This window comes from Prinia subflava, chromosome 14, assembly GCF_021018805.1.
Source record: "Prinia subflava isolate CZ2003 ecotype Zambia chromosome 14, Cam_Psub_1.2, whole genome shotgun sequence".
In the NCBI taxonomy this organism is placed as follows: domain Eukaryota; kingdom Metazoa; phylum Chordata; class Aves; order Passeriformes; family Cisticolidae; genus Prinia; species Prinia subflava.
The window spans coordinates 14,334,019-14,360,066 of NC_086260.1; the positions used below are offsets into that span (position 1 = coordinate 14,334,019).

Below are 26,048 nucleotides of genomic sequence, written 5' to 3' on the forward strand. Positions count from 1 at the left end.
CATCTGAGACCTAGCTACAGAGGAGCCAGCTCTTTCAAAAACATGGGGCTGTATCAATCCAGGAAAACACAAATTAAATACTGCACAGAGCTCTGACAGCCAAACTGCCCCCAGCGCCTCTTACCTCAAGAATTCTCAAAATATTTGGGCAAAATGGGCATTTTTTAATTGAAAGGTACTCAGAGCGCTTTTTAATCTTACCTTTCCAGTCCAGCCTACCCCCTTCCAGATACAAAAGTACACCAGGATCCAGGCAATTGCCAGGGTGATTGCCAGTGGCCATCGGATTTGCCCGGGCTTTTCCAGGCCGTCGGTCATTTGGTGCATGTTGCGTCTGGAACGAGCCAACAGAGCAGGCTTTGGGCAAGGAGTTCAGAGGACAGAGCAGGAGGGACAACAAGGTGACCCTCGAGCATGCACGGCAGGGAGGGAGGGACATGCTGAGCTTACTCCCAGAACTCCACCACGGCACTTGTCATGTTGGTGGTGTTCGCTAGGGTGTAGTTGGAGAAGCAGCGGTCGGTGTTCCAGGGGTTCTCACAGTGTTTCCAAGGAAGGGTCTGGGGAAGGAAGAGAACCAAAAACCCTGAAGTCAAACACTTTTAAAGTAAGAATTGCCTCAAGTGTCTCTTTCTTTCACTAGCTGAGTGCAGAGCTACGGCACCTGGAGCTCTGCAGACATTGATCTCCCCGGGGTGAAAGTTATTTAAATTCCTATCAGTTGTGCAAGGCAGGTGTGAAAATATTCCTTCTTCCCTTTAACACAGCAGCCCAAACGCTCTGGATCCAATACTCTCACCATGAGAGTGTATTGAAACAGCAGCAAGGACCTCCTGCAGGTCCTGGTTCCTCTTGTTGCACAAGAGATAATAAAGTTGTGATGGTTATTGATCCGAGATTTTCATTTTCCCCTCAGTGTCAGGAGATAATTAGAAAAAGGTAAAATTTCTATTTGTTACATGCACGTTCTGCATCTGTCCATCCCATCTTTCAGAAGTTCTGAGGAGCAGAACCTGTTTCTCAAGGTATCCATTAGAATGAGCTTCATTTAGATATAATTTACAGATCCTTCTGATGGCAGTGGTTGGAAAATCCTCTCCCAGAACTGTTGTATCATGGCACTGTGTGCTTTATACACAAGGATAGGAGGCTTCAAGGGAATTAGAAGTCAATATTCATTTAACATGGGCCACGAGAAACACTTCCAGACTCTGCCTGACCTTTCACATCAATAACAATTCTGAGGACAACAAAGCAGAAATGGTCGTGTCACTCCCAGACAGTAATTAATGCAAATTTGGTCAAGGCAAAATTCTTTAAAGCCAAGAACAAGCAAGCATGAGCAAAATTTATAGAAGAGACAATTGAACAATGATGCATTAATTATATACAACTTATGTAAGAATGCCTCCTCAGATGGCCAAACCCCACAAATCAGACAAGACTTACTCAGCTGATGAATCACCCTTGAGGGTGAAAAAAAGGCAGCTAAAAATAAAGTAAACAGGAAAGAAAACAAAGCAAAAATAACAACAATGAATGGAAGTTCAGAGCTAATCAAATCACAGACCTTCCATTCCATGGGGGCGTCTTTAATAAACCCCTTCATCATTAAAACACATTGCAATGATACAAAGAACTCATGTTTGTGTGGCTGCTGCTGAAGAAATAAAATAATTAGTTGTACACTACAATTTTTCTTGGGGGAGTGACTGGCCCATAAGCTCAGTTTTCTGCTCTAAATTTCTTGTGGAGAAAAAAAAAACATTAAAGGGGTTTTTACAAAATAGTTTTTTTCCAGTAAGAATGGATTATCCTAGAGATTACTGTGCATGCTGTGTTAACCTCACACATCGACACTGAGGCAGATTAGTGATGTATTCATATTTTACTTGGCTTTACATCCAAGAAACAATTCCCCATCCCCTCTGACACACACTTACAGTGGTAAAGGAATTATACAGGTAGTATATGGCCCACGAAATAATCACAATGTAGTAAATATTTAGCCAAAAGGACAGGACTGCAGCAGCCAGTCCCACACCTGTAAGGAAAACAAAGAGAAATAAAACAAGGGAACTTCCAATTGAGGAGCAGCAGTTCAGGGCAAACACATCACAGGGGGCAGGCACCACTTGGGAAATGTAGAAGGGAGAGTTTCAGAAGTGCCATTGCACAAAGGGTAATTATTTGGGTGATGGCTCAGCCATCCAAGAATTCACTGCCAGCATTCAGCTCTCCCTGCTGCAGTCCCACCTGCTGCTGCTGAGAGTTCCCTGGCATGTGTTACTCCCAGGAAAAAGAGCTAAATCAGCTCATTCTGTGGAACAGCAGCCCCACAGGACCTGGTGGCAGATGCACACACAGTGAGAATGTGTTCCAGGGCACTTAGCACACGGGGCAGAGTGCCTGGTGCTCAGCACAGGGCTGCTGGCTCGTCAGAATAAAGAAATGCCAGGGTTCCACCACGGGGATGTCTCCTGCTCCCCTGGACACTCCAGGGCTGTTCTGAACCACTCAGGACAGCATCCCACGACCCTGAGCAGGAGGAAGTGCTCACGATAATCAGGATAATGCAGACCAAGGTTGTACCAACCCCCACCAACAGCAATTTGAGCAAAACCACTTCTCTGTGAGGAACAATTTAATCTCTCTGTGTTTTCCCAACGTGAAATCTCACAGAGCAAAATCCAATCTCAACAAACCTTCAGCTCCCCCTGTGCTAATTGTCAGTCCTACTGGGTGAGGTAATTTGTAACACCACGTGCAGCTCTGCTGGGCCAGAACTCAGCTCAGGAGCTGGGGAGTATCAAAGGATTTGGGATTAGAAGGGTGAAAAGCATCCTTTGAGAGGTTTGTGGGCCTGTGCAGAATCGGGATTAAACCCTGGGGTTCTGGCAATCAAACCTCACACTCAAAGTCAAAGTGTGGAGTCAGTTTGTCTTAAGGAATTCAGCATGAAATTGCCAGAAGCATCTGGCTTTTGAATTTCAGTTAAAAAAACAGGTGATGTCAATCTCCGCGAGCTCAGAAAAATTTACCAAAGTTTACCAAATTACTGTGAACAGTTCCAAACCTGCTCAGACAACTACTGCTGGATGTCCTATTTTTAACACTCTTTATGCATTTCTACAAGAAACCCCAAGAGTTTTTGAAGTTCGAAAATAAGTTTGTTGCGATTCCAAAGCTTAAATCTTGCTCTTTTTAATGGAGAACAAAAAATATAGCCCAGCACGTTTCAAAATCATCAGTTACGCCTCAGAAAATCAGTGTTTCCTCTAGAAAAATCATGGTTTAAATAGAAATGAAAGGCACCAAGAAACATCCTCGCCTTGGCACTTGTGAAACTTCTGCAGTTTGGAAACAAATGAGAAATAATTGGAATCCATGCTGTACCTTTGAACATTGGAGCAAGCTTCCACACTCCAAGGCCTCCTATGGATGTATACTGACCAAGAGAACACTCCAAAAGGAACAGTGGCACTCCAGCAAAAATTAAAGTAAGGAAATAGGGAATCAGGAATGCACCTAAAAAGAAATTTTAAAAGGAGTCAGTTATAGTGGGGAAAAACACGACTGAATTTCCAGTTTCCATCCCTGTTGTATATGAAAAGAAACCCACAGGGTTTTTTCCCTCTCAGGTGTAACTTTTCAAAAATGTTAGTGGCAATCACACATGCACTTCTGAACCAGCGCCTCAAGAGGTGAAAATGAAGGGAAAAACATCACTCCCCATCCTTTAAATGTTTTCTGCTGAAGTAAAAAGCTGAAATCCAAAAGCCTTTGTGTTTTGTTGACTTCACCTCTCACGGAGAGCACAAAGGCTTTTATGGGGAGCTCAGAGTCAGCTAAAAACTCCATGAAATCCTCTCAAAACTCAGCCCAAAAAGAGGGATGATCTGCAGGGTTGGGTGGAGGGCAATGTGCTTTAGTTCTGCTCTGATACTTTATGGTCTTTTACGTGCAGCTGGCAGCTAGGAGTTAGAATAAACTTCAGGGCAGAGCTCAAAGCAGAGCTCCACGCTCCAAAATGGCTCTGAACCGCCTGGAAAAGTGGAATGCAATAGAACCCAAAACCCCCCAAAAGCAAACCAAAACAACAACAACAAAACCCAATCCCCCCACCAAAACCAAAAAAACAAACAAACAAACAAACCAACCAAAACAAAACAAAAACCCAAAACATCACAGCAAACAACCAAAAAATGACAAAAACAACCCAAACCAAAATAACAACAAAAAATGCCCAAAGCCACAACAAAACAAAACAAAAAATCAAAACCAAACCAAAACCCCAAAAACGCAAAACAAAACAACCCCCCTGCAAAAAGCCAACAACCCCCACAAAGCAAGCAAACAATAAAACCAAAAAACCAAACCAACAGCAAAATGCAAAAAATCCAAAACAAGACAGAAATCAAAATAAACCTCAAAAGACCTCACAGCAAACAAACAAACAAAAAACCAGAGCCCCAAACCAAAACAAGACAACCCAAAAGACACAAACCAAAAAACTCAAAAATACCCCCACCAAGAACATCAAACAGCAAACAAACAAAAAGCCAAAAAACCCCCAACCCCCCAATAAACCAAATCAAACCAACCAGACCAAAAAAAAAAAACAACCAACAAACAAAACCCAAAAAAACCCCCCAAAAAACCCACCAAAAACAAAACCCAAAAAGCCGTCAAAAGAAATCCTGCAAACCCCCTCAAAATACCAACAAAAAATGCCCAACCAAAACCAAGTACATGTAAGAAAAATCTGTTAAGACCAGGTTTTGATTTGTTGTTAATTTGATGTAATTTGGTCATTTGATCCTGATGCACGAACACGGCCAACGTACCTCCACCGTTCTTGCCACACAGGTACGGAAATCTCCACACATTCCCTAAGCCAATGGCATAACCTACACAGGACATAAGAAAGTCAAATTTCCCTTTCCATGTGTCTCGGTCTGGAAGGTCCGTCTTCTTCTTCTGCACTTTTACTACCAAGGTTTTGGGCTTGTCGTTGGTGATGGAGGCGTCGACCTCGGTGGAGATCTGTCCGTCCGCCACTTTGGTGCCGTTGGTGGCCATGTCTCTGGGCTTGGCTGGCGAGGCTCTGGCGGCGGCCGGGCGGGAGATGTCAGCACCAGTCCACGTGGACAGCAGCTTTGCGGCTCGTGGCGATCCACCCGGGAGCGACGGCGAGGGCAGGGACGGCCCACGGAGCCGGCACGCGGAGCCTCAGCGCGCTCCGCAGCCACCTGCGTGACACGGGGACACCTCAGACACTGACAGCCACGGAGGGGACACGGGGACACCTCAGACACTCACAGCCACCTGCGCGACACGGGGACACCTCAGACACAGCCACCTGCACGACACGGGGACACCTCAGACACTGACAGCCACCTGCGCGACACGGGGACACCTCAGACACTCACAGCCACGGAGGGGACACGGGGACACCTCAGACACTGACAGCCACCTGCGCGACACGGGGACACCTCAGACACTCACAGCCACCTGCGCGACACGGGGACACCTCAGACACAGCCACCTGCGCGACACGGGGACACCTCAGACACAGCCACCTGCACGACATGGGGACACCTCAGACACTGACAGCCATCCCAGGCCCCATGGAGGGGACACGGGGACACCTCAGACACTGGCGGCCACCCCAGGACCCATGGAGGTGACACAGGGACACCTCAGACACTGGCGGCCACGGAGAGGACACGGGCACACCTCAGACACTCACAGCCACCCCGGGCCCCGCGAAGGGGACACGGGGACACCTCAGACACTTGTAGACACTCCAGAACCCATGGAAGTGACATGGGGACACCTCAGACACTTGCAGCCACCCCAGGCCCTGCGGAGGGGACACGGGGACACCTCAGACACTCACAGCCACCCCAGGCCCCATGGAGGGGACATGGAGACACCTCAGACACTCACAGCCACCCCGGGTCCTGTGTAGGGGACATGGGGACACCTCAGGCACTCGCAGCCCCTTGGGCCCCGTGGAGGGGACATGGGGACACCTCAGACACTGGTGGCCACCCGGGGTCCTGTGTAGGGGACATGGGGACACCTCAGACACTGGTGGCCACCCCGGGTCCCATGGAGGGACACGGGGACACCTCAGACACTGGCAGCCGCCCCAGGTCCTGTGTAGGGGACATGGGGACACCTCAGACACTGGTGGCCACCCGGGGTCCTGTGTAGGGGACATGGGGACACCTCAGACACTGACAGCCACCCCGGGTCCCATGGAGGGACACGGGGACACCTCAGACACTGGCAGCCACCCCGGGCCCCATGGAGGGGCCGGGCGCTGCCCTAGGGGATTGCTCTGGGCTCAACAGCAAGCAGGGGAGAATCCTCACAAAACAATCTCTAAGATCTGCTGGTTACAACTTTGCATTCTGAAAGAATTTAAAAAAATAATCAAGGAATAGCAGTTGGCACCATTATAGTGGATTTAGGGAGTTCGCTATTAATGCAATCTCCAAGATCCACTTATTTTTTTCCTACAGATTTCCTATGAGTCTACAGAAAAAAGAATTAAAAAACACACAAAACAACTCTAGAAATATCAGTTGCCACCTTTAAAAGTGGATTAATACTGAATTTAGAATGTTCACGATTAATCCAACACAATCTCCGAGCCCCACTGATTCTATTTCATCCCTATAGATCTCTTATGAGTCTACAGAAAGGATTAGAAAAAATAAATTAAAAATCAAGGAATATCAGTTGCCACCCTTAGTGGTGGATTTAGAGAGTTCACTACTAATGCAAAACAATCTCCAAGGTCCACTTATTATATTGGGTCCCTATAAATCTCCTATGAGTCTACAGAAAGAATTAAAAAAAAAAAATCAAGAAATAGCAGTTGCCACCATTAATAGTGCATAAATAGTGAGTTTAGGACATTCCCTATTAATCCCAAACAATCTCCAAGACCTACTGATTATAATTTTTCCCATAAATCTCCTATGAGTCTACAGAAAGAATTAAAAAAAATAATGAAGAAATAGCAGTTGTCACCATTAATAGTGGATAAATAGTGAGTTTAGGACATTCACTATTAATCCAAAACAATCTCCAAGACCTACTGATTATAGTTTTTCCCATAGATCTTCTATGAGTCTACAGAAAGAATTAAAAAAATAATCAGGGAATAGCAGTTGCCACCATTAACAGTGGATTTAGGGGGTTCACTATTAATGCAAAACAATCTCCAAGATCCACTTATTATTTTTTCCCTATAGATCTCCTATGAGTTCATAGAGAAAAAAATGAAAAAAAAAAATCCAGAAATAGCAGTTATCACATTTTATAGTGGATTAATACTGAATTTAGAACATTCACAGTTAATCCAAAACAATCTCCAAGACCCACTTCTTATATTTTGTCCCTGTGAATTTCTTATGGGTCTACAGAAAGAATTAAAAAAAATTTAAGAAGCAGCACTTGCCGCCTTTAATAGTGGGTTAACAGTAAATTTTAGAAGTTCACTATTAATCCAAAATGATCTCCAAGGCGCACTGATTACATTTTGTCCTGATAGATCACTTACAAGTCTAGATAAAGAATTAAAAAAAATTATGTAATAGCAGTTGCTACCTTTAATAAAGGATTTCTAGTGAATTTAGAAAGTTCAGTATTAATGCAAAACAATCTCCAAGACCACTTGTTATCCGTTTTCCCTACCTCTTATGAGTCTACATAGAAAAGAATTTTAAAAATACCAATCAATAGCAGTTGCCACCTTGAAGAGTGGATCAATACTAAATTTAGAATGTTCACTATTAACCAAAACAATCTCTGAGATCCACTGATTATATTTTGTCCCTATAGATCTCTTATGAGCCTGCAGAAAGAATTAAAAATGTAAATCAAGAAATAGCAGTTGCCACCATTAATAGTGGATTCATAGTGAATTTAGAAAGTTCTCTTATCTAAAACACCTTTCCCTAAACTGCTCCCAAAGGAATTTAATAATAAACCACATCAAGAGACGGGACTTAATCCTGGGTAATGATGTCAGGTTTTACATGTGGTTATAATTAGCTGTTAATGTAAGACAAATCTTAAATTACGAGCGCAGTAAGATGACAGCCTGCAATGATCTCTCCTCATTTCTGTTTCCAGCCATTCATGGACCTTTTAAAACACCATTGCTGTTGCTAGGTACAACTTCAAAATCTAAATAAAAGAATATTCAAGAGAGCAATTATGGATTATAAAAAAATGACCTGGGGTATTTCAGTCAACTCAGAAATGCTTGTGGCTCCTGCAAACTTCCACAGCTCTGCTTCAGCTGGAAATAACACTCTGAAATAATTCTTTTCATGTCCTCTGTGACCCATCCACCACTGATTTGTTGCCTGTTTTCTCTTGATAACTCCTTTTGCCACATGTCAGCCCAGTGCTCGAGCCAGAGGCTGCAACACACGAGACGCTGGCCAGGGTGAAGGAGCTGCACCTTGTAACACTGGGCACGAGGTCAGGCAGAGATCAACAATAATTTTATTTACAGAGTTCTGAAGGGAGGTTGAGGTTATTAGCTGTTCACTTCTAATTGAAAATTATGGTAAAAGAAACATTAAAAAAAGAGTAAAGTCTGTATTTTTCTATGAATTCTCATTTCTGGTCACTGCATGATTATAAAGCCACATCCAGCTATTAAAAGGAAAGGTTTTGGCTGGAAGCTGTGGAAAAACCAGCTGTAGGTGTGGTTGGAGTGAGAACAAGGATGGTGCTTTTAACTTTCCTTCCTCTCTGTTCCCTTTCAGGATGAGACTCAGAGAGGGAAAATCCATCTCTGCCCCATCCTCACAAACCCTGTGTGCCTCCCTTTTTTGAACCCCACTTTTCCACATCCCAAGCCTGCCCTATTTCCTGCACCACTTTCCTGGAAGTGCATTGCAGGAAATGCATTTCCCAATGCAGGAGGAAATGGGGATCATTGTGGTGGCAATGGGACCTGCCCGGCTGCAGGGCCACGCGTGGTGGCTGGGGCCAGCTGCAGGTGCAGCCCCAGATGTGCAGTTTGTCAGCTCCATCTGCTGCTCAGCAGCCAGAACTGAACGTGTCTCTTTTCAGCCAACACAGCCTGGATGGAAAAAAACCCCACCAGGGTGTCCTGGGACTTTACCAACACTCCAGCACTAGATTAGGTTTGTTGTTGTTGTTGTTGCAGTTTGTGTTTGGGTTGGGTTTCGTCATCAGCAGAGTTTCCAAGTGTTGGAAGAGGCTGAGTGTGGTGAGGATGAGTGAAAAAGAACCCCAAACCAACATAAAGCCCCCTCCAATACCCCAACACTGCAGGGAAGGATCTACACTTACATCTCTTGTTTGATTCATCATGAGGGAGAAATTCCTGCTCGCAGGGACCTGGGCTGAGTCAGAACTGAGCAACCAAGCCAGGAGGAACAGGGATGGAGAGGAGCAGGGATGGAGAGGAGCAGGGATGGAGGGGAACAGGGATTGAGAAGAACAGGGATTGAGAGGAACAGGAATTGAGAGGAACAGGGATTGAGAGGAACAGGAATTGAGAGGAACAGGGATTGAGAGGAACAGGAATTGAGAGGAACAGGGCTTGAAAGGAGCAGGGCTTGAGAGGAACAGGCATGGAGAGGAGCAGGGATGGAGAGGAACGAGGATGGAGAGGAACAGGGATGGAGAAGAACATGGATTAAGAGGCACATGGATTAAGAGGAACATGGGTTAAGAGGAGCAGGGATGGAGAGGAACATGGGTTAAGAGGAACAGGGATTGAGAGGAGCAGGGATTGAGAGGAACAAGGATTGAGAGGAACAAGGATTCAGCTCCTCAGGTCTCCAAACGGGCTCTGCAGGTGAGCGCTGGGTATGGAGCCCATCCTGCTGCTCCAGCCCTCCCAGGCTCTGCAGAGCTCTGGTGGGATTAAAGCTCTGCTGGATGCAGAGAGGACTCCATGACAAACAACGGGTTAGTGAGGAAATCTTCAGGAATGAACCAAGGAACCTCCTGGAGGAAGCAGCCCAGACCTATTTCAGCACCTCTGTAGTGCTGAGACTTCCCAAGAACGCCCAGCACATTTGTGTCAGGGTGAGGGGTGGCTGGCAGGCAGCCTGGGGCTTTTTGTATTAAAAGACACTGAAAACAGTGGTTCAAACAATCACCTTGTGCACTTATGGCACAACACAACCACTGCACACACCACAAATATCCCAAACCTTGCCAGCAGCAAAGCCAGACTCAGCAGAGGCTCCTTTGGAGAGGATGCAGGTGGGGATTGACCAGTTTGCTCTGTGCTGCCCTACCACTGCTGGGCCATTATTCCAGGTTTTACTGGCATTGGCGTCCGTGCATGGACATTTGTGCATTTATGGTCATACAGCACATCAGCATCAGACAACAAACAAATACTTCAATTCCACAGTTTGGAAAGAAGGGGTCATTCCAAACTATGAAAAGTAACTTTTCCCTGGCCTAAGAAATAACGATAATAAATGCCAACAACAGAAGTGGAGTCTAACCTCCAATCCACACTCTCCACACACTGCAGTGCTTTATGACTTACAAAAACCTGGAAGAACTGGCAGTGCAGCAGCAAAGATCCTGGGTTCACGCTCTCTAATCAGATTAGGCACTATCCCACAGCACTGGGATTTAAATTTCAAATTGCTCTGACATGGAATGGGACAGAAAGACACTTATGTAAGCTCCGTGGGCTGGCCTGGGCAGGAGGAAATACAAATTGCAGCTGTCAGGCAGCAGGGCAGGTACAGCACTCACTCCCCCAGCGCTGGCTTTGTGGGAAGGAGATGAAGAAATCCATTTAATAACTCTGTCTTTGCTCTGCTGTCCCTTCAAACAACGGCAGCTTCCCACCACATTCCTCAGGGCACAAAAGAGCTTCCTTGACTTCAGTTACTAGGGCTGCTGAGCCAAGGGCTGCAAGCCCTCTGCAGCAGGGCTGGATCCCAGCTGGTTGTCCCGCAGCACCACCACGCTGGAGAAGAATGGCCTGGGAGAGCCAAGCTCACATAGCAGCCAAGGGCTTGGGCACTGCCAGGGAAACGGCAACAAAGGCGGCCCCACGGCACAAAGGCATTTTGCTCCCTCCTGGACTGCACAAAAGGGGATGGGAGGAGTTGAGTTCATGAAAGTGAACTGCAATATTGCTGTCATCTTTCACAAGTTTTCGTGCTTGTGGCAGCAAAAATCTCCATTTGTGCACAAGCAGCTGTGCAGGCATTTCTGCTCAGGATCAGGCCAGGAGTGGGGCGGTAGAGGGAAATGCATCAGAGGCACTCTCCAAACTGTGGTGCCTAAAGTAGGACGTGGAAACTGATTTTTAACATGTCTGTATAGGTGATAGCATTGAGAAAAGCAGAATTCTCCATTTTGGATGTCTGAAGCTTCTGAAGAGCAGGGATCCAGTACCCACTTCTGGAAATCCCAGCTCACTGGTTTCAAAGTCACCCGTAAAACATCAGCTCACCAGACTCCAAAGAGTACAAATATATGAAATAACCAGAACTGCAGAGTTAAACCTGAGAAAACCTTCTCTATTCTGGCACAGCTCTTTAATCCAGCTGTGCTGACAGAAAAGACACCAGAACCTCAAAATCAGATTCCTGGGCACATCTGTGCCCTAAACCCTGCAGAAAGGAGTTTGACAGGGCAGGGCAGGGCTGGGCTTGAGGGAGGGCTCAGTGTCACAGGCAAAACTGCTGCTGATTGGTGGCCAAATATTCATCAGGAGAAGGCACCACCATGGTCTGAGCAGCAGAGAAAGCTCTTCTCAGTTAATTCTCCACTGATCAAAACCCCAACAGTTCCGAGGCATCTTTGCCCTTCTCTACACAGGACACACTAAAAGCAGGAAAGGCTCCAGTTTGAGGCAGATCTCAGGACAGAAAGGAGGTATTGGACCAAATTGGACAATATAAATTATAACTTCTCTTACTGCCTGCTGCTCCTGCTAGCCCAGGATCCAGATTAACTCCCTGTTTCATTTATTTTATGTGATCATGCAGGTCTGTGCACACTTCAAGCTGGGTGGCAGAACCCTGCTGCACCCAGGCAATATTTTTGGAAACAAATTTTGCATTGATGTGGACATCAATGGCCACAGGGGGCCATTCCTGTGGGATGGGGACAATCCCTGCCCTGGTCCTGTGGCCTCTCCATTCCTGACCCAGCCTAGGGGCCACTGGCCTCTTGCCCACCTGGGCACACCTGGGCACACCTGGGCACACCTGGGCTGGTGTCCAGCTGCTGTCCCCGCACCCCCAGGGCCTTTCCCACCTCTCCAGCTGCTTCCAGGTCCCTTCCTGCCAGACAATTTCCCTTCAGGCTCTAAGACACGTCAGGAGAGCTCATCTGCTCGCTCCCAGTTCTAGCCACCCCTAAGGAAACAAATTCCCTCTCTGGTCACACAGCAGAGTCTGCAGGAGAAGGGAAGAAAGAATTCAGTTTCCTAAAAATAGCCTGTCTTGCCTCTCCCTAAAGGGTACCAGCCTTCCTATGGCTCTTATCTGTCTCTCATGGGATGCAGGAATTGCCACAAAAATCCAAAGAAATCATAAGGATGCCGTATTTAACCATGGTGTGGAAACAGGCCCATGAGCACCAGGAAGGAAAAGCAGCAGCTTTGTAGTTTTCCAATTTTCACATGCAAGGATAACTCAGCGCTGCAGAAATAAAGATGAAAGCCACAGAAGGTGACCAGGGACTGTCCAAATTTCTGTGGCATGCAGAGATTCCTGAGGAGGCATCTGTGCAATTTAGAGCCCAAAGGACAGGTATTTACTGCCCAAGTCCAGCTTCAGTTCAGTGATCAGATTTACAACTTTCTGTAGCTCTCCTGGTATGAAATTCCTGATTTAAAGATACCGAGGTCGAACCTGCAGAGAGAGCTTGGCTCTTATACAGTGCTGCCATAAAGGACATATCCTGGTTAGATCCTTAAATAAATACTAATCACTAATCCTCAAAAAACCCAAATTTTCATGTTTCTAAAGGATTTACTAGCAAATGTGTAGTTGTGCAATGATAAGGGATTCTGTAATTAGTCTGAAAAAAGCACAGTAAAATTAAAGAAAAAACCACACTAAAATTAAAGAGAAACAAAAAAGAAATACAAGATGTAAAATCATGAAAAGTGATGGCCACATAGGCCATAGCAAGGTTATTTCTGAAAGAATAGATTTTGTTCTTTTTGTTACCCTCAGGGTCAGGATACAGCAAAACACACTTAAACCACAAGTGCAAAATTATCCTGACCATCTTGGCAGTCTGCATGAGGCCCATTGCAAAATCCACAATATTTCCTTGTAAACATGTAGTGATATTCCCCTCTTGACCGTGCAAGGTTTTTAAGGTTTAAAACAGTCAATAGATGCTGGAAGGAGCAGCTTTTTCCACTCATCCTGGAATTATATCAAAACTAATTGATAATCAAAGATTTTACAGCGATTAACACCAATTCCTAATCAACCCCAGTAGCTCTACCAAGGCTGGGGGTGGCCATAAACTATTTTGAGTGTATTTTTCCTCAGCCCACAGCACCATCTGCTCCTACTACTTTATATTTACACACCACAACATTTTGGGCCCAGCTTCAGATGGATTTCTAACAATTTCCAACAGAACCAAATGGCTCTGAGGGCCTGCTTGCTTTGGTGATTCCCCCTTCTGGAATGGTGTTCCCTTTGCTGTTTGTACTCTTGTATTCCTTTGCAATAAAGTCTTTGTCACAATTTCTATATTTAGCTTCTAGACTGATTAAATATAATAAATATAATCAATAATAAATAAATAAAAATAAGTATAACAAAAGTTGATAAGTATATAAAATATAATAATCACCATCAACTGCAACCACACATTCCCTTCTAGCTCCCACACAGTAAATAGGATGTGCTTTAGAAAAGCAAGAACAGCATTTCCATATTTTTTTTGGAATCCTGGATTTGCTCCCATCCATCTGAAGCTTAATGGAGCAGGGTGATAATACAAGTTACTGCTGCATAAAAATGGGTTTGCTCTTTGTTCCTTGCATTGTTTGGGCGTCATTCTTTAGCCCTAATTGGTGCTAATTGTTGTTGTGCAGACCCCAGGGCCTTCCCTGAGAGCCCACACAGGTTTGCAGGATAGAAAATGCAACACGGAGAGGCTCAAGAAAGGACATAACTAGTGCCTAGAAAATGCAATATCTGGGGACCAGGGAGAGGCTCAAAAAGGACACGACTGGTGCCAGTCAGCGTTGGGATCGATGCTACAACAGGGTCCATTATTCCTCTGCTGACACCCAGGAAATAACCCAACATTCCTGGTCCACCCTGGCCACAGAAACAAAGCCAAATCTAAATTTAGTGGAGTAGTGGATTTACGGCCCTGTGCTGAACTGGAGAATTGAAAGGTTCTCTCTCCCAGGTACCACCAACCACAGGATTTCCTTCCCCTCTCCCATCCCCTAGCCTGGGAGGAGAGGAGGGTGATGAAGAGCCCACCCACTCTTTTCCCTGCTGTTTTGCACCCCTTTTTTGGTGTTTTTGGAGTTTGTAACCCAGGGAGGTGCTGCGGGCAGGAGTTGGGCAGTTCTGAACTGCAGAATTGAAAGGTTCTCTCTCCCAGGTACGACCAACCACAGGATTTGCTTCCTCTCTCCCATCCCCTAGCCTGGGAGGTGAGGAGGGTGATGAAGAGCCCACCCACCCTTTTTCCTGCTGTTTTGCACCCTTTTTTTGGGTGTTTTTGGAGTTTGTAACCCAGGGAGGTGCTGCGGGCAGGAGTTGGGCAGTTCTGAACTGCAGAATTGAAAGGTTCTCTCTCCCAGGTACCACAGATCACAAGATTTCCTTCCCCTCTCCCATCCCCTAGCCTGAGAGGAGAGGAGGGTGATGAAGAGCCCACCCACTCTTTCCCCTGCTGTTTTGCACCCTTTTTTTGGTGTTTTTGGAGTTTGTAACCCAGGGAGGTGCTGCGGGCAGGAGTTGGGCAGTTCTGACTTCCTGCCTTGGGGGCATTGAGCTCCTGCCGGCCCCGGGAGCTGCACAAAGCCCGTCCTTGGAGACACCCCAATGCAGGAAGCCAGCGCTGAAAAAGGGAGCAGCAAGTGCTCACAAAGGCAAAGTCATTTGCCCAAGCAGGAGGCTGGAGCAGAATTTAGAGCAGAGTTTCTTTGCGTGCCAGTGCAATCCCTTAACCTTCAATAACAGCGCTGCTACCCTCTCCTGACGGCCTCTTTTCATCTGCAGCATGTACAAATGACTAAGTATGAAAGACTTTTTGCCTCGTGGAAGCAAATAAAGGCAAATAAAAGCACATAAAAGCTGCAGCAAGGATCACGGTCTCTGGGGAAAAAAAAAAATTCTCAGTGTAAATAACTGGAGGTGGTGTTTGTTATTTAATTTTTTACCAAACTCTAAGCTCTGTGCTGTGTCTGACCCCAAAGGAGAGAATGCCATGGCATGCCACAGCCAAATTTGTGGGCAGGCAGTGTTCCAGGGGGGAAAAGAGGTGGAGAAGGTGATCCTGCTGCCCTGGGTCTGCTCTGCCAGTGCCTCCATCTGCCACAGCCAGGCCCGGGCACTCAGCACGAGGGGTTTTGGAAGCCCGTGAGAACCAACACTCTGCCTAAATTATTTGGAGGAGCCACTTCCCCAAAGTAAAATGTTTCCTTTGGTGAAAACATGATGTGAAAACATGATATCAAACGCTCTGCCTGCCTTCTGTACCTGCTGCTCGAGGCCCCCGGGATTTGGGTTTGTTTGAGCACTGGAGGCAGCTCCCATCTGTTACTGTGTCTTTTTCTTTTTCTTTTTTTTTTTTTTTTGAAGTGTTATGGTTTTGGGTGAGAGGAGGTAGAAGCACATGTCAGAATGCAGCAGAAGCAGCACAATCCCAGCCTGAATTTCTGGTATTTAAAGGAATCACTGATCAGTTCCTGTGTCTTTGTGTTAGGCCCCACGTCACACACAAGAGCCCAGTGTTGGTGGGGAGCAGCAGCCAAAGCAACACTGAACACTTTGATTAAAATTCCAGGGCCAAAATTCACAGAATCTGACCCAAACACACAGATTTTCACCAAAGCCTTGGGGTTCCTCAGCCTCTAATTTCCCACGTAGCTCCCAATGCCCAATCAGGCCAAATTTAGACCAGACACTGTCTTAAAATGGATCTTAAGGCTGTTGACTCTTAATGCTGGAAAATGGGCATCTTCACCATTGTGGAGAGAGAGAAAGTTTTAACAGTGTTTACAATTCTCTTTATTAGATTTAAAAATATTTACCCAAGTTTCAATTTCATCCTTAAGAATGAAGCCACAAGGAGAAGAAAAACAATTTCTGCAAAGCGATGCTGAAGAAAAATTAGAGCATTGAAGATCAATTCAAAGTCAAGTAGAGCTTCAAAATCATGAATAAAACCAACAGAATCTGGCCCACAAAAATGCAACATTTTTGTTCTGGATGTGTTCTCCCTTGTGTTTCTCCTGCCACCTCCACTGAGTGCTCCAGATTTTGGGGATATTTGAGTTTCTCTTAAACCTGAAAATGCTGCCTGAAAGTGCCAGGGCTGAGTTATTGTTCAGGGGATGACATCTTGGCACATCTGAGATCAGATTTTGTCTGTGTGACTGGGCAAGTCACTTTGGGTGACATCCAGAGGGGGAAGTTATCTGCAGCTCCCAGACCCACCCACCAGGCAGGATCCACGGACTCCAGCATCAGAGTGAGGGCTAGAAATACATTTTGACAAACAGAATTATCCCCCTTTTTTTAGAGGCAGGCTGTGCCACCTTTGTGCAAGTTGAGCTTCTTTCAGTTTCTATCATTTCATTGCAATTTATTTTTTTTTTCCCCACAACTCCCACAAAACTCCTTGTCCAATTTGAGCCCAGCTCAAGACCTGCCCTTCCCCAAGCCTGGTGGAGAGGAGGCAGCTCTGGCAGATGCTGTTTCCTGGTTTACAAAGCCTCTCGACTCACAACAGCAGCTGCCAGCACTGCTAATCCAAGGGATTCTAATTTTGGGGCTTCCTCTACGTCTTAGCTCATGGCTTCTTTTAAATAGGCCCTCTTTTCTGAATAAAGAAAGACTTTGCATTTGTGATTCTTACATGCAGTTATCATACAGAGCAAAGCAAACAAAAAAAGGCTGCAGGCACATGCACATGTTAATGCAGTTAAGACTCTTGGCAGGAGAAATTGGAAAAATCAGACCATTTTGGAGGGGGTGCAGTAGAGGGAAGAGAAGCCCCGAGTCTGAGGTTACCCTTTTCAGACATAGCTCCAAGCTAAAGCCACATTTTCTATCTGTTCTCTTTTCTTTGATCCTCAAACTTCAATCCAAACCTTCAGGTTTAAATGGGATTTCAGTCTGAAATAAAGCAGTTTAAATGGAAACAAGACATTCTTTCCCCCTCACCCCTCCTGCCAAATTAAGAATTTGAAGCTCCAATATCAAGGTGCTTTGCAAATCTGTGAAACTTTCTGGCTTGAAGTGATAAGGACAAACAATCAGGGCACTCACTCTGAAGGTAGGAGATAAATAGAACAATTTGTTTTCTTTTTAGTTTAAAAAAAAAGAGGAAATATAAAAATAATAAAAGCAAAAAGCTTAAGAGAAACTCGAGCATTTTGGAAGTGGTCAGTGCAGGAAAAGCAGTCCTTGCTGGTTTTGTCTGATGGCTCAATGGCATGACAATGGCAGCAGGGCAAGGCTTCACGCCTGTCCCAGAGGATTTCCAGCCTCCCTCGAAGACAAGCACTGGGCTCAGAGTCTGTTCTGAAACGCTGGCATGGCTCTGAACGGAACAAAAATTCGTTTGGGGGGATTTTGGAGCCCTAATGCCCGGAACAACAACTCAGCAGCACCTCAGATCAACTTCCTGGAACTAATGGGCCTTTAGGAGATGCAAACCTGCTCCTGAATTCTCACACGCTCATGGCAGGAAGTTCTTGGAACCCTGGAACCTGAGAACTTTGGACTCTCTGTGCTGCCAGGCACTGACCCCCAAGCAAACCCTGCATTGACCTGAGGCCGTGGAGAAGGCTCCAAAATTGAGTGACAGCTCTGGGATTGTGGGTGTGGGGTTTGGATAGAAGTGTGTGACAGCACAGGGTGCAAAACTCAGAGTTTCAGGGTTTAGAATACAGGAATATCTCTATAAAGCAAGTTGGAGGTTTCAGGGCAGAGGCCAGTCCTGCTTTTTCACCTTCTCCTTCACGGCTCTGGGTGGTGTTTTGTGATTGGGGAGAAAAGTCCTCATTGCAGCCACGGGTGGTTTTTATTGGGTTAAAAGTAAAAATAATTTAGGTGTCACTTCTTAATTGGACAGTTTATCCTTAAAAGGCCTTGTAGAGAGATAGAGAGAGCTCCATTTTTAGTTTGTTAGCTGGAAGTGCTGTAGAACTCACAGTTTGTGAGACTGTAACAGAGATAAGAATTAATAAACATCTGAGTCTGAACAGGAAACACCTTCTGGAGCATTTAATCCCAACCCTGGCAAAGAATATAAAACACAACAACCACTGTCAACATCTGGGACAATTTCCCCCTCAGTCTGTGCCCCAGAAGAAGTGCTTGGAGTTCTGGATCTGCTCTGTCAGGGATGCTGAGGCCACACTGGAACAGAATTAACTGGGGTAATGATCAGGAGCCCAGAGCAGCAAGCAGGAGAAGGAGAAAAGCTGCAGGTCCCGGGTGGAACAGGTCACTGGGGTGAGTTCAGTCCTGTTCCTGACAAGGGCCAGGCACAGGTTCTGGGGGTAGCAGAGGGTCCTGGGGAGCCTTGCTGGTCACATGGAAGGTCCTGTCCAAAGTGCTAAACCCTCACTTTGAGCCCACTGACCATCTCTATTCCAAGGGGACTCGTTCAAAGGCAGAAATTGAATTATTTACTCCCAGCCTTGACAAAACACCTTTTCCTTGGTCTCTGGGGCACATTTTTCAGTACAAAGCCTTAGGAGGCAAACACCTTCCTTGAGGAGGCAAAGGAGGGGTTTACCTTCCCCCCACACAATTTTTTTGAATAATAAACCACTTGAGCAAATATATGACACATGGGAGGTGTGACTTTTTTTCCCCCTGGAGGAGATTAGGTTAAGCTTGCTTTTTTTCCAAAGGTACACAGTTCATCAGCAAGAAGTTTAAGGAGGAAAAATGTGTTTTCATATCAGGTAAGAGCGCACACAGTGCTTGCCTTGCTCTCAAAATGGATGAGTCTGCAGCAATCTGCACGACTGACAGCTTTATTTTCATCTGCCTGCCCTGATAGAGCAGATCAGGAAACATTTTTCCAGATCCACACTTGAGGATTTGAACATTCATACTGATACCACTTTAATCTCATTTGACTCTATAGGAAAAAAAAAAAAAAAGCCCAAACCAGTTATATGCATTTAGTTACATCAGCTAAAAGCTTATTTTCTGCAGCAAATAATTTGGTTTCCTTCCCCCCTTTTTTTGGGAACTGCTTTTTCTCCCCCTCAGACTTTCACAGCCTTCCAATTGCAAGGTTTGTGGCACTTGCCGAGGGTGAAGGAATCTAATTTGCTAATTCAATGATCATTTGCAAACTAATGACTGTGAGCACATATAAAACCAACATTAAAATATCTGAAACAGCAGCCATGGTGGGGATTACATTCTCAGAGTAAACTAAACCACCTTGCAATTGAAGCATTTAAAGCCTGAGCACATTTCTGGTTCAGGAATTTAGTCTCTTCCTGGACAGCAGCTCTATTATTAATGAAATTAGCAGTAATAAAAACACAGATCAAACCTTCTCCCACAGCTGGGCTTCTCCAAGAACTCCAGCTGGACTGACTTTTGGGTTAAGGCAGCACAACAGGAAGAGCAATGAACCCCCCTAGTTCCCAATCAGTGCTTCAGATTCACCCAAGAAATTGCATTTCTTAGTGGTTCTCTTTAAAATCCCTCAAGCTCCCTAAATTCCAACCCAGAGTAAAGGACATATGTATGAAAATAAACAAAAACCCACCATCACCCAACAGCAACATTCAGTTCTCTCTATTGACATTGCATTGGGCCAGATCTGTAGTTGATAATCAGCAAAAATTCAGTTTTCTGAAGCTTGACTGGAGCTCCTACCTTTAACCACCTCTAAAACCTGCCTGTGACCCTGAGCTGGCAGAGAGGATCCTCACAGGAAAAAGGAATGTACAAATAGACCACAGAGCACACTCCTGCCATTCAGGTGCTGCGAATGACCCCTAGTCTCAGTGAGTCCAAATTAAATTATTGTGCCAGAGTTTCTCCAGTGGAGATGTGAGAAGAGAGCCCTCGGGCCACCACAGATGCAATAATAAATTAATTTATTTGAGAAAACAGCCTGAAAATGGGTATTATTTTTTTTTGGACAATCAGGAGAATGTGTCTTCTCAGCTGCTTTTGGGTAATAGATGAGGAATGTTATTTATCAGCAGGCATGCAGTGATATTCAGGATGGATTAGCAACCACTCCTTCGCTGCCATGCCGTAGCACATGTTCTACTCCACGCTTTTCCCTTCATGGATTTCACTTTATCCCACCACAGGGACTCCCTGGGATCGATGCATTCCACTCCCATCAGCATCTCAGGACTGCCCACACAACCTTTCCAAGCAGAGCACATTTCCAGGTAAATCCATGGAGCAGATCTTACAAAAACACGTGTTTTCACACTGGAACAAATGAGGCGGGTATTGATCTTGCATGATGCCTGGGAGATCTCTCAGCAGCAGCAATCCCTTCCTGCCAGGACGTTACACAGAGCAGCTTTCAGAGGGCAGAAATCAATCGAGGAACATTTGTCTGGTTTACAGCAAAGGCAAAGAAAAAAAGAAAGATGAAATGGCCACAACCATCTGACAGGAACTGATTGAGCTGGAAGGGGAACCTGGGCCTCTTCAGGAACAGCAGGTCTGACTCCAGAGCACAAAGTGTTCCACATTTCCACGAGGTTTTCCCCACCCAGCAGGCTCTGGAGGGTCAGGTGGCTGCAAACACCTCCAAGGGCAGCCTCTTCCTGCACAGAGATCCTGGGGAGGGAAACGTTTGAGTTTCCAAAGGTCACCATGAACTTCAGAAGAGCAGCTGACACAATGCCTGTCCTCCTCCCCTCTCAAAATCAGAGTGCAATTCTCAGTATCCAAAGGATTTGTCTCACCAATTCCCACATTCTGGAATGAGCATTTCAGCAGCAATTGAGTATCCAGGTCCTTGGGGAGATTTTAGCATCTGAAGTCTGATTGTCTGTGCCATAAACAACTTCCCTCTTCACCTCTGGGTTTGGATCAAAAGAGGGGCAGGAAACAAGCTAAAAAATCAAACCAGTGCATAGAAAAGCTTTGCAGAGAAAAAAACCATGGAAGGACATGGCTAATCCCAGCTCCAAAACAGGCTTCAAATGGAAAGCAAAAAAAGCCTCCCTTTATCAGCCACCATTTCTGCTTTTCTACATTTTGTTTTATGCATTTGATGGAAAATACTTTGATAGCAAATACTTGATTGAAAATACTTCAGGGCAGGCTGAAGGCAGGGTGGTACCACTTCAAATTCTTCCCAAAGAAGGCCCAGAGTGCTGGTGGGAAGGTCCCAGGCATCCCAGAATCAGCCCCAAGCAGAGCATTCCAGCAGCCAGGCAGTTAAAAAGGCTCGGAAAACGCCAGCTCAGCTGCCACACACAGCCCTGTTGAATAAGCTCATCAAATTACCCACTGGAGCATTTCCAGTGGCCCAGCTGACTTGCTGAGCTCGGGGATTTGCTTGGCTACGCTGGCACAGGGAATTTCAGTCCCGCTTGCACGGCCACGGGATCTGCTCCCTCCATCAGCATCTGCCGCTCCATCCTCACTGTGCCGCGGAAGAATTCCGGGTGGAAGGTTCATCCCAGCTGGAAAATGGGAGAGCAGGGCAGGAACACGGGAAGGGGAACCTGCCCGACCTGCAGGGAGCAGGCAAAGACACAGCTCTGCTCAGGGAGATGTGGCAGTGCTGGTGGGGACATCGCTGCTCCCCCTCGTCGCCTTTTGAGAAGTGGCTGCCACAGCAGAAAGGTGTAAAGAGAGGGGGCTCTGCCAAAGGCAAAATAAACACCCCCTGACCTCAGGAGCTGTGATTATGGACCACACTTTCAATCTGAAAAGTTCATCTCGTGCTCTCTGTCTCAGGCCTCAAGTGTCTGGAATGTCTCTGAATTACCCTTCTCCTAAGGGCAGACTGCTTTTCAAGAAGTATTCCAATCAAGAAAGAGAAATATGACGGTCTTTCTTCATTTTTCTTCTCCCTTCTGTCCCTTTTGCCATGAAGAAATGGCATATTTTTGGACGCCAGGCTCTGACATGCTTACTGATCCAGCGCCCAGAGGATCAAAAATTAAGTGATCACCACACTGCATCCCTGATCTCAGCGACCACATGCCATGTCTGGGGGACTAAAACCCCTCAAACCCTAAAAATCCCAGCCTGTTCTTAATCACAGACAGACCTGCTTGCTCTCTCTTGAAAATTTAGCTCCTGGGTTGGTTTTGACTGCACTTCACAAGCTTGACAATATTCCACACATTTTGTCCCACTCCTTAAATGTCTCCATTCACTTGCTGGTGGGACCAGCTTGTTTGGAAAGGATTGCTCAGACCAGAAGTGGGAATTCTTTGCTGCCATCTGATAAGGCAGCAGACAGCCCCAGCTCCAAACCTTTTCCATTTCAGTATAAAACTAAACAAGTGAAAAAACAAGTGAAATTTCCTTTTCCGAATGGGCTTTATATTTAACCTTCAATTATATTAACTGTGCCATAAAAGTGGATGTACTACTGTAATTATACACTCAAAAAAGGCTGCTTAGAATCTGGAGTGATTGTACTGCTTCACTGCCTCGCTGCTTTAGAATATTTTCTTTTCCAAACATCTCCTTCTCTCAGTCCAAAGGAAAAGTTAAAGGTGACAGGATCTCTCCGAGCACCGAATATCCCTCAGAAAATTGCACTTTCAGGTCCTACAAAGCCAAGAGGAGCTTAATTGCCTGCAACTGCAATTCCAGCCACTGCAAATCATATACAGCTCTCCCATGAAAGCATTAAAGAGCTAAGACTTAATTAGCATCCCTGATTAAATAGCAATTCATACAGCCATTATATCTCCCAGTTAGGCAGCGCAGTGCTCTGGAAAAGCAGAGAAGGGAAAAAAAAAAAACCCCAAACCACACACGCTCCTTCTCTCAATCAAAAAATTCACCTCCACCCACTCTCCCCAGGCTTGATCCTGGGAAATGTTCATTATTTACGATGTAAAGGCCACACTTTGAACGCTGCCAGGCAGAGTTTCCACCAGCAAACTCGACCTGTGTGAGAGATCAGAGAGCCCCTCGGAAAGCCTGGCAAAGACAAGCACAAGGAGCAGCTCAGGGAGAAAAAGCAGCATGAAAAGGCTCCCACAGGCAGTCACGTTCCAGCAGCCCCGGGGAGGGAAAGGGGGGGCTCTCAGCAGAGAAAACACCACGTTGCTGATAAAAGTCTCCAGAACAGGCATTGCTGAAACTCTGCTCCTGTTCTCCCCGGCTTCCACTTCACAATTTCAAAGACAGCACAGAGGAGAGGATGAGCTCCTCCCCGGGGTAGGTGGGATGGCAATTCTTCCTCTCCCTTGCCTTTGGGAAATGAAGTGATGGAAAAGGGGAGCAGGAGCGATAGTGGGAGGCAGAGACACATCCAGAGACCCCCCCTCTGTGCTGGGATAGCACAGCCAGGGGTGGCTTTATGCTGGACTGAGCTGGTGTTTTGTGGTGTGGGAAATCCCTTGGATTTTGGATTTCCAGTCCTGAACAGAATTATTCACCTGTTGGTTCTGCTGCCTCGTCCCTGTTTCTTGCTGGATTTGGGAAGATCTCCAGGCAAAGAGGAGCAGCATCTGTTGCATTTTTTGCCAAGTGGATAATGCAGCACAGACAGCTCCCTCTCCCCAGCCAGCTCACAGCCTGGCCATGCTCTCCAGGCTGGAAGGATCACTCCAGCCCCTTGTGAATCTCTTTTTATGAAGCCAAGCAGGGAAAATGTACAAGAGGCAGTGATGAGACAACAGCAACAGCAACAAAGAAGTAAGGAAAGGGAGCAAAAGTAAATTTGCACCACATGTGCAATTGCCATCACAGGACAACATTTTATCAGGACGGGTGCAGGATTAAAACACTGATCCTCCTCTACAGCAGACTCTCAGTTTTCAGATCAGGAAGACAAATGATTTGTGGCTTTTAATGATAAGGAACAGGGTCAAGAACTGGTTTGGGGTACTACCACACTGCTCCAGGGCAGCACACTGAGATTTTGGTAGCTTATCTCTCAGATAAGCAGAGAATTGCACTGCAGCAATAATTCCTTCCATCAGCCAAACTGGAAATCTTAGCTACATGAAATAAGTCTGTCATGAGGATAAATAAACTGTCATATGACAAGACTTCAGTAAATTAGCCAGACAGACAGAACAATGACACATGGGATATAGGAGGAGAGGGAGTTGCTGTATTTAGTGTTTGAAATGTCATTTGGATGCTGCTCACTGCTAATGTGCCTCCTGGGCCTTGCAGAGTCCTGCTCCATTGGCCTTCAGAGAGCCAGAGGTCAAATTTACATAGAATAATCTGAATACTTGCTCATATTTGAACATTCCCTGCTTCCTGCAAAAAACCTTCTCAAGTAACTCTGTGGAACAAATGTGTTCTGTGCAGCACAGTCGGACAGTCCCTCACATGCACCACACGCTCCTGTGCCACCTCTGGCATTCCTCTCCTGCCCCCAGTCCCACTCCACACTATTCCCTTTCCAGAGGTCTTGGAGCAGCGTTCCTTCCCCTAGAACTGAAGGAATCTCCTTTTTCCCATCGCTCCTAACTCTTATCCAGCTATTTGATGTCACTGCTCAGGGCACTGTTTGCTCTCTGATGCCCCACGCCCTCACCAGCCGAGTTCACCTCTGGCTCTCGTTTCTCCAGCCTGGCACCGGCTCCTGCTGAGGGAACAACCAAGATTTTTGGATTTTCAGAGCCCCCAAGAACTCAAGACCATCACTGAACACCCAAAATAACTCAGAGGTGAGTGTGGAGCAGTCTCAGCTGTTTGCACTGTAATACATGACTGCTCAGTTGAGGAAAAGCTTGGAACAACATATGGTCCCAATTACCTCTGTCCTCCTGCAACCAATACTTTTCTTTTCCAGATACAATTTATCTGGGCTGCTTGGCAGCTCAGCTGGCTCCTCTTCTTCTCCAGAGGAACACAACCACACGCAGATGCTATTTATACACCGCGCAAATTATTTCTGCAACCATATTTTCCCAATAAAACCGGCCTCGTGTCCCATCCAAAAGGTGAGAGTCGTGATCTGTGACTGTGAAAGATGCCTTGGCTTTCTGAAAAGTGAATCCAGAGTCCTGGCAAAGTGTCAGCTTTGTAATTGCATTCTGTGGACCTGTAGTAGCTCTTTCCTAGCAAACAGCTGACGAATTCCACCCCAGATGTGACTGGGAGTCAGTCCCAGGTTCAGCTGTTAAATCAGAGAATAAACTTCATAATGAGCACCATAATTACGAGCCTTATTTTTCTCATGGACCTGTCCTCACAGGTATTTTTATGCTCTTTTTCAGCTCCCACAATCCCTTCACAATAGCTGGGCTCAACAGGAACCACAGGAGGAAATCTCTTCCTCACTCTCTCTTTGAAATGCTGGTCAGAAACCCAGGGGAATACAAATGGCACACGAAACCTCATTTCCCTCACTCCCCACAGCAGCAGCTTGGGAGTGTTCAGTTACTTCCCATTTAAACCTTTCCAAGCCTTGGCTGAAGGGAGAGTCCCACAGTGCCAAATACTGACAAACAGATCTGAAGGGGGGCAAAATGTGTTTTGGGAAAATGAACTCAGATTTATTTCCCCTCACACTGGCTTTATAGGTGCATTGCTGAATTTAGGAGTAAAAGTAAACCAAAAAAAAAATTGATTTGCAAAAAGCCAATTGCAAACCAGCTGCTTCTAAGTAAGAAAAAATCCCACCAC

The 26,048-nt window shown here is 45.9% G+C and overlaps 1 protein-coding gene across 5 annotated transcripts in view; it reads right to left on the minus strand.

The window, feature by feature from the left end:
• SLC6A1 (solute carrier family 6 member 1) overlaps nucleotides 1-26,048 on the minus strand; it is a 60,608-nt gene that overhangs the window by 15,439 nt on the left and 19,121 nt on the right. For 3 of the 5 annotated variants that reach the window (XM_063411591.1, XM_063411592.1, XM_063411589.1), the window contains exons 2-6: nucleotides 4,848-5,252; nucleotides 3,397-3,528; nucleotides 1,944-2,044; nucleotides 451-560; nucleotides 202-334 (exon numbers count right to left, since the gene is read on the minus strand). In XM_063411591.1, the coding sequence (XP_063267661.1) occupies nucleotides 202-334; nucleotides 451-560; nucleotides 1,944-2,044; nucleotides 3,397-3,528; nucleotides 4,848-5,082 (711 nt within the window). In that variant the 5' untranslated portion in view covers nucleotides 5,083-5,252. Of the gene's footprint in view, nucleotides 1-201; nucleotides 335-450; nucleotides 561-1,943; nucleotides 2,045-3,396; nucleotides 3,529-4,847; nucleotides 5,253-5,328; nucleotides 5,363-26,048 lie in introns of those variants that run through there. The other 2 variants (XM_063411590.1, XM_063411594.1) reach the window with 2 other exon arrangements.